At 36.1% G+C, this 9661-nt stretch overlaps 1 protein-coding gene across 1 annotated transcript; it reads right to left on the minus strand.

Annotated features, from left to right (window-relative positions):
• Window positions 1-5102: 5102 nt before the first annotated feature.
• On the minus strand, window positions 5103-7725 carry LOC117613741 (uncharacterized mitochondrial protein AtMg00810-like). Its single transcript, XM_034342314.1, has 2 exons — window positions 7174-7725; window positions 5103-5354 (listed from the first exon to the last, which is right to left on the minus strand). Exons 1-2 carry the CDS (start codon window positions 7723-7725, stop codon window positions 5103-5105), a joined length of 804 nt encoding a protein of 267 aa, XP_034198205.1.
• Window positions 7726-9661: the final 1936 nt, after the last annotated feature.

Raw genomic sequence — 9661 nt, forward strand, 5'->3', positions numbered from 1 at the left:
CAATTGCTCCCTGTGGCAATTCGTTCTGTTTTGGAGAAGCCTGCAAGGTATGCAATAACTCGCTTGTGCTTCTTCTTCAATGCTATATGTGCAAAGACTGTTGATGTTTCCAAGCTAGATAAGTTGGAAGAAGATGTAGTAGTTACTCTGTGTTTGCTTGAGAAGTACTTTCCCCCTTCATTCTTTGATATCATGGTTCATCTAGTAGTACATCTTGTCAGAGAAGTTCGTCTATGTGGGCCAGTATATTTTAGGTGGATGTATCCGCTTGAAAGATATATGAAAGTGCTGAAGGGGTATGTTCAGAATCGTACTCGTCCCGAAGGTTGCATTGCTGAGCGGTATATAGCTGAAGAAGCGGTAGAGTTTTGTACTCAGCATTTATCCGATGTTAGTACAGTTGGAGTGCCTTCAAGCCAAAAGATGGGAGTTTCAAAGCCATTATCAGGTTGCACAGTGAGCGTAGTTGATCAGGACCTGTTGAATCAAGCACATCTATATGTCTTGGAGAATACAGAGGAAGTCCTACCTTATATCGAGTACGTATGAGTTTTATTCTTTAAGTTTCCATTTTAAATTATTTCTTATGTTTATCTTATATATTTGGGACCGTAATGCTTGAATTTTTCGTGTCATGTAGGCAACATATGATCCACATCAAGACTGCTTATCCAAAATTTAGAAAGAGAACAAAGTGGCTGCAGGATAAGCACAATAGCACTTTCATTCAATGGCTACGCTTCAAGGTATATGTTGTTGAATAACATATTTCTTTTTTAATTTTCTTCTTATTTCTATGTTAGATTGAATTAAGATTTGATTAATTTGCAGGTTCAAAGTGAACTTGAGGAAGACAATAATGGCGTATCAGAAAATTTAAGGTGGCTAGCAGCTGGTCCAAACATGGCAGTGCCATTATATAGGAGCTATCTTATTAAAGGTATTAAATTCAATATCAAGGCACAAGATGATGTGCGGACAACTCAAAATAGTGGAGTTTATTTACTTGCACAAACCATGCAAGTTGTTAGTGCCAAGGATAAAAACCCAATTCTCTCAAATATGGGTTTCTATGGTGTCATTCAAGAAATTTGGGACCTTGACTACCAAAAGTTTACAATCCCAGCCTTTAGGTGTGATTGGATAGATAGTTCTGGTCTTGTAGTCGACGAACTTGGATTTACCCTTGTAGATTTGAGTAAAATTGGACATAGGAATGACCAATTTGTTTTGGCTTCTCAAGTCAAACAAATATTTTTTGTTGACGACCCGATGCATCGTGGTTGGTCGGTAGTTTTATCAATGCCTAATAGAGAATATAATGATGTTATTGGTGATGAAGTCTTAGGTGATGTGATAATTGAGTGTGAGCCATTTACTAGAGGGATGCCAAATGTTGACACATTTGATGAACTGGTGGGTGAGTTAGGTGGTCAAAATATTCGAGATGGGTGTGAAGATATATGGATTGAATGATGCTTATGTAATTGGCAGTGTATGACATTCATTTTATAATATATTGTAATGTGATTTCTTCACTTTCATTATACAGGTTTTGGCCACAAAACAATCAGTGCAAAAAATACTGGATCCAGATTAAATCATTATATTCTGCATAAAAAACAACGTCTGTTCAAATAAAACACGACGTTATGGTTAACCATTTATTCAGCATATTTACCGACGTCTTAAAGCAACGTAACAATGAAGAACCACGACGCTATTGTGAAGCAATTATCCAGGATATCACGTCGGGGAAGGATTAAGAACCGCCATGTAATCCAAAATAACACGACTCCAATCCCATAATACCGACGTCTAAAAATGAGATTAAATATCTGAACATTAATTTAGAACCGACGTGGTTTATTAAATGCGTCGTAAATATTGACGTTGTTTAGAAGTTCAACGTCGTCTACATTAATAAGTACGTCGTGAGTACTGAATACATATAAATACAACGTCGACTATATAAATGCCACCGACGTTGTTTCGCATTTCAACGTCAACAACATAAATACATACGTCGTAAATAATGACACAGACAGCTATATCTACGTCATCTTTTTTAGACCAATCGAAGTGGAAAACTTATTTCACGACGGTCTTTTGTAAATAAGAGACGTAGTAGTTTTCAATAACGTCGTCTTCTCATGTATTTAAAGATGTAGTAGTTTTCAATAAGAGACAGAGTAGTTTTCAATAACGTCGTGAAAATTATATTTAACGGCGTAATGTTTTAAATATCGTCGTTGTATGCCTATCTTGCGGCCTTTTTCTTCTAATATGTCATATTTTTCCTTTTTAACGACGGTGATTTGTTTGTGTTGGTCGTTATTCTCATCCTCGACTATTTTTTAAAACTTATGCAGACTAAACACGTCTGTTTTTATTTTTTTTCGACGTTGTTTTATTTAACAACGTCTAATTTATCGTCGTTGTTGTTTCTGAAAATAGGACGTATAAATTTTGTAATACGACTCTCATATATTCGTAACCGACGTTGTTTGTTTTTTTCAACGTCTAATATATAAATACATACGTCGTAAACAATGACACTGACAACTATTTCCACGCCATGTTTTATAGAAAAATCGAAGTGGAAAATGTATTATACGACGGCTGTTTTTATATATGCGACGTAGTAGGAATCAATAACGTCGTCTTCTAATTTTCTTAAAGACGTCATATTTTTTGTTGTCGTGAAAATTATATTTAACGGCGTATTATTTTAATTTTCGTCGTTGTATGTCTATTTTGCGGCCTTGTTCTGTTAATATGTGTCATATTTTTCCTTTTTAACGACGGTTTTTTTCGAGAGTTTGTCGTCTATTCTCATCCCCGACTGCTTTTTTCGTTCTTTTTGTAGAATAAAGACGCCGTTTTTTATTTGTTGATGACGTTTTATATTTTAACAACGACGGGGATTTAGCGTCGTGGTTTATGAGGGAAAAGATGACGGTGGATTCCACGACCACTGAAAAACTCAATACACGACGGTGATTTACCGTCGTCTTTTTGCTTATTTGTAGTAGTGATTTCAATTTCTCTCATATTAATATGGAAAATGAATTCGATTAAGATACTATCCTCAGCTTGGCCAAGATGACCCCCTAACCCTCAAACAGGAGAAACACTTGTGTGAAAAGGGTATAGCAAAAGGCCAATTACGACATGTCACTTGTGATAACTTTTTCACGTGTCAAAATGTGATTGACTGGTGAAAGCATAGCAGTGCAAATCTCTGTTTTACACAAGTTTTTATGTCCAAACAAAACAAGCAAGAGACATTAACTTAAGGAGAAATGTAACAAATTTCACATCTCTTTAATTTATTCTTTGTAAGATATTATAAGAAAAATAAAATAAATGTGAAGAAAGGTTTTGTGCGCTTTGAGTCTTAACAGCTACTAATTAATCATAAAGAATCAGTTTCACTTGACCAGGCTTATTCTACAAAAAATACTTCCTTAACCAATTGCCCCATCGGCAGTTATACAAGTAGACCCATCCTCCAAAAAATACGCTTTCCATATGCAGTGGAATCCACCACAGAGGGTCAAAAGCCGTTGATCGATTTTAAACCTTTAAAAAGCAACAAGGTGGTCCAAGGACCACAAATTGCAGAAAAAATATGTGGTGAATTGGAAGTTCACACGAAATCCAAATTCAAACTCATCCCCACTGGCGGGAAGACTACGATCAATAACACTGTCTTCGGATCGGCAATCGAAGTCCAACCTTTTATTGTCCAAGTTGTTAACAATGCGTACAAAGAACTTCTTAAAGGGTGTGACATGCTTGTCGCCTTGGGTTTCCACGAAAATTGAAGATGAAGCCTAAAATAATTGACGGAGGGCAGAGTTGGATGTGGCGACACCGCTTTGCTTTTGTGGGAAGATAGCTTTCTTACAAACTTCATGGACCGAGGCCAACCAACTTCGAAGATTCCATGTTTGTCCAAACTCATCAGGGGTAAGTTTTGTTGTTCAAAGTCTATGAATTGGGTTAAATTTTTCTTATTAATTGCTATTAATGGTTGATGCAGAGGAGGAAAAAAGGATGTAGGTTTTTTGTTTGGGTGGATGTTGAATTTCCACCTCAAGAGAAGGCTCTGGTGAGTTGGCTACTTAGAAGATTGAAGGAACTTGAAAAGGACGTTGGGCGTTGTCAATCAAGAGAAAGAAAGTTAATGAGTTGGCTTATTCTTTCATGGGGTTTAGTAATGTTGTTGTTTTGGCAATGTCTGTAACAGTTGCCACAAAATGTGGCCATTGCAATGGAGGAATTAGGCAGATTTTAGAAGTCTGTATTTTGCAACTGTATGTAAAATATCATGTATTGGCACATATGTAATGATGGAGGAACATGGTTTGATTTTGCAATTGTATGTAACAATGTATTGGTACTTATATAATGAATGTGGTTTTTTTTAGCACAACGTGGGAGTCAGTTTTTGGATTTTGGTACTTCTGTAATGGTATACAACAGTACCTCCAACACTTCCTAGAAGGTACAAAAAAGAGTATACAAATCAACTTATCTAATGAATACATGGAAACAGTTCATAACACTGATCAAAATTGCACCAAGCTGGAAACAATTTATAACACTGATCAAATCCTTACAGTTTATAACATCCATCAACTCCTCACAATTTATAACATTACTTTCAATCTGGACCTAAGATCAAAATGAATACTAGTACTTGATATAGGTTTGTCCTTCACAGTTGGACTTGCAAAATAATAGTTCAATCAAAAGCCCCATTTGAAAAGGTTGTCCTTAACACTTGTCCTTAACAGTTGGACTTGCAAAATAACAGTGGAATGAAAAGGTCTTTATAAGAGGCATTTTAACAAAACATAGAACACTTGCACATCATCAGAATCTCCAAGGCTGATAACCATCCAACAAATCCTTATGATTGGTAAATTTCTTCCTCTTAGTAGGAGATTTGAACCTCTTTTTGTTTGTAGCACTGGCAAAAGGGTGTGATGAGCTTGCACTTGGTTGAGATCCATGCACAGTTTGAGAAGTTTGGGCAGGTTGAGAACATTGGTCAATTTGAGATCCTGGACAAGTTGCACAGATTCACTTCCTTACACAGATTGAGATCCTTGCACAGTTTGAGAACCATCCTTCATTTTGGTAAATTTAATCCTCATTGCGAGAGATTTGAACCTCTTTTTTTTGGCAGTTTGAGAAGCTTGGGTAGTTTGAGAAGTTGAGGCAGTTTTAGAAGCTTGGGCAGTTTCAGAAGCTGAGGCAGCTTGAGCTGTTTCAGAAGCATGTGGAGTTTGAGAACATTGGGAAATTTCAGAACACTGGCCAGTTTCCAACCTTCTTCTGACCTAAAAATTGAAGCACAAGGCAATTTACATCAATTACATCCCATACCTTTTCCTCTAAATATATATCAAAGAAAAGTCACTTATAGGTTACTTGGCTCTTGATTGTCTTGTAACCCTTTTAGTTGATGTCGTGTCAATTGTTTTCTTCACCTTTGGTTTACATGGGACCTAACATAAGAAGAGAATCACTTGAAAATAAATAATAAAGATCCAAAACAAATATGCATTGCCAATGTATGGCCTCCTTATCTACAAAGTGAATACTGGGTTTCCAAGTTATACCTCTGCAACTTGGCGGTTGTAGGATTAGATTTGAGTGGTTGTTCACCTGCTGACCTCATCCTCTTCTTCCTTGGTCTCCCAGGTTGTTTGTGATAAAGTGGTGGCATCAAAGGAGGCCTATGACACTTATATCACAAGTCTTCACTTGTCATTGGGTGAACCATTGGACTGTAAGCTCTCATAAAGGCTTCCTTCTTGTAACAAGCATCAACATAAGCAATATGATCCCCATTTAATTGCCCAATGACATCACAAGCATGCTTGCATGGGATCCCAGTGATATCTCATCTCCTACATGAACAACTATGCCTTGCCAAATCAACCACAACCTGACTTCCATCATGGTTTTTGATCTCATATAAACTCTCCCCAGCAAGCTTTGGAATGCACCAAGCTGATTCTTTTTTCGTTTTCTTCAAAATACCAAAAATCCTTGGACCAATGTCATGTTTCCATCTCTCACAATATGCTCTTCTAGTTGTCATTAACAACATAATATAGTATTTAATCCTCTCTAGCATGGTTAAAATGGGTTTGTCTCGAACTTCTACAAGGGCACCATTAAAAACCTCACACATATTATTAAAAAGATGTCACACTTGGAATGAGTTTTAAAGTGAGTTCTACACTATTGTGATGGATCTAAGGCCGCCACCCAATCAAATATAGCTCAACTGTCTCATATTTTTCATCTCAGCATCCCATCATGGGATGGTTGTGCTATTTGCGATTTTCTCCATTTGCAATTTCAACACCAATCCTCTGTGACTAGCCAGCAAAAAATTTGTGTCTAAATGTTTGAGGCAGTGTCTATGCTCAGCGTTTGAAAAATTATCATGTACTGCATCAATCAAGCCTTTTTGCTTATCTGTGATAAATGCTGGAGAAAGATGGATATGAGAGAATATGGAAGAGAGTTTTAAGCAGAAAAATTGAAGATTTATTGATTTCCTAAAATTGATTACAACACTAGGCCATCTTATTGTCTATTTATAATAACATTCAGATCTTTTCATAGCAGACATAACTCTTGGATTAGTTCCAAGAGTTGCAGACACAACTTTAGACTTCTAATGAGATACAACTCTTCCTAAACATAGCTCTTCTCAAGAGAGACAATTCTACTTAACAACTTATACATCTTACAAAGAGAAAATGAATTACGTTTAACATTCCTTTTTAATGCATTTGTCTTGCTACATTTAGCTTTTCTCTTAAATAGTAGAACTTCTCTCTTGGAAGTGCTTTTGTTAAAACATCTGCAATTTGCTCATCAGTAACACAGAATTTCAATTCAATCTCTCCATCTTCAACCAATTTTCTGATAAAATGATGACAAAGTTCTATGTGCTTTGACATGCTATGAAAGACTGGGTTCTTTGTCATGGCAATTGTGGACATGTTATCACAGTACAAATTTATTGGAGTGTTTTGTTCTTGACGAAGATATGCTAATATTCTTCTAATCCAAACTGCTTCACATGCTGTACTTGTGGCTGAAATATATTCTGCTTCGGCTGTTGATATGCCACTATACTTTGCTTATTCTACGACCATGATATAACTTTACTTCCCAAGAAAAACACATGCCCATATGTGCTTCTTCTATCATCAATTGCATCAGCCAATCACTGTCTGTGAACCTAACTAAAATGCTTTCTTTCTCTTGTGTATATTTGATGCCATATCCTTTGGTTCCGTGCACATATCTTAGTATTCTTTTAACAGCAGCAAAATGATGATTACTTGGATCATTCACGAATCGAGATACAACACTAACTGCATGAACTATGTCTAGCCTTGTATTAGATAAAGAAATCAATGAGCCAACAATACTTCTATACATAGAAGCATCAGCTCTTGGTGTTCCATCATTACTTGAAAGCTTTAAATTGATTTCCATTGGAGTGTCCATTGTCTTGCAGTTCAACATATTGAACCTTTTCAAGAGATTTTCTGTATACTTTTCTTGATACATAAAAATCCCTTTTTCCGATTGTTGGACTTGAATTCCTATAAAATACTTCATAGAACTCAAATCAGTGATCTCATATTCTTTCATCATGTCCTTTTTGAATGCTTCTACCATCCTTGGTTTGGTACTTGTATAATTCAAGTCATCAACATAAAGACACACAATAAGAAAATCATGTGTACCTTTTTTCTTGAGATAAAGTCATGGCTCACTTGGACTTCTTACAAATCCATTTTGACGGAAATATTGATCAATTTTGCTATTCCATGCTCTTGGCGCTTGCTTTAAGCCGTATACTGCTTTCTGAAGTCGACAAACTTTGTCTTCATTTCCCTTTTCAATATATCCTTGCGGCTGCTCCATGTAAACTTTTTCAAGTTCTCCATTCATAAAAGCGGACTTGACATCCAATTAAAAAACTTGAGTTTTCAATTGTGCTGTCAAAGCCAACACAGTTTGTATAGTTTCTATTCGTACAACTGGAGCAAACGTTTCATTGAAATCTATTACAGGTTGTTGAGAGTAGCCTTTGGCAACCAGCCAAGCCTTATGCTTTTGGATTGAGCCATCTTCATTGTATTTTGTCTTGTAGATCCATTTAAGTCTAAGGATGTCCTTTGATTTAGGCCAATCAACAAGCTCCCACATAGAATTTTTCTTGATAACTCTAATTTCTTCTTCCATCGTGTCTTGCCAAATTTTTTCTTTCACTGCTTCTTCAAATTTTTGAGGCTCCAAAGCACTCAAAGCAAGATTACACTACTCATATATGTCTGCCAACGAATGCATTCTTGCGTTTAGTCTAGGAGTTGAATATGGTGAACTAGGATCAGATGTTCTTGCACTTGGAATTGGACTTCTTGCCCTTGAAATTAGACTTTGGGGCCCTTGAAATTAGACTTTGGGGCAGCAGAAATTCTTCTAAATTTGATGTTTCTAGTTCCAGTAAAAAACTATGTATTTCACCTTGTTTGTTTTCCCATCTCCATACCTTGAATTCATCAAAAATAACATCTCTAGAAATTACCAACTTATTAGTTCTTGGGTCAATCAATCTGTATGCCTTGGGCTTGTCACTATAGCCCACAAAAATATATTTTTCACCATTTTCATCAAACTTTTGTCTCTTTTGAGAAGGAACATGTGCATAGGTTATGCAACCAAAGATCTTAAAAAAATCAACATTTGGCTTAAAAATGAGTTATATCCTTGACAGATTTGGTAGGTGACCTGTTGAGAATAAACATTGAGGTATGAATTGCTTCAGCCCAAAACACATTTGGCAGACCTTTTGCTTTTAACATGCTTCTTGCCATTTCCACAAAGGTTCGATTTCTTTGTTCCACAACACCGTTTTGCTGTGGAGTGTAGTTTGCCGTCAATTCTCTTTTTATTCCATTGCTTTTGCAAAATTCTGAAAATTCATTTGATGCGAACTCTCTACCACGATCAGTTCTCAATGTCTTCAAATTGTATCCACTTTGTTTCTCTCCACAGGCCTTAAATTGCTTGAAAAAAGAGAATGCATCTGACTTTTATTCTAGAAAATAAACCCACATCATCCTGCAATAGTCATCAACAAAGAGAAGAAAGTATTTCTTGCCATTAAAAGATGGTGTTCGAGTCGGCCAGCATATATCTGCATGTACCAATTCAAGAGGTGCTGTTGCTTTCCATGTTGATTCTGAAAATGGTAAGCGGTGAAATTTTTCAAAAATACAACCTTCACATATTTCTTTCTTAGACTAAACAGAAGGAAGCCAACCACCATATCTTTCTGGTGTAAGAGCTGTAAACTTCTTTGATTTAGATGTCCGTATCTCATATGCCACAATAGTGATTCTTCTACATTTTCAGCTTCTAAAACATAGTTTTCTTTTGATGTCATGATCAACGGAGAGACTTGGTTTGCCATCATTTTTATCTTAGCCATTACAGTGTTATTCTTTTTATCAGAAATAACACAGTGATCATCATCAAATTTAACAGAGAAGCCTTTTTGTAGGAGTTGTCCTACACTTAATAAATTTTGTGCCAAGTTAGGAACATA

Source organism: Prunus dulcis, unplaced genomic scaffold (genome assembly GCF_902201215.1).
Source record: "Prunus dulcis unplaced genomic scaffold, ALMONDv2, whole genome shotgun sequence".
Taxonomy (NCBI): Eukaryota; Viridiplantae; Streptophyta; class Magnoliopsida; order Rosales; family Rosaceae; genus Prunus; species Prunus dulcis.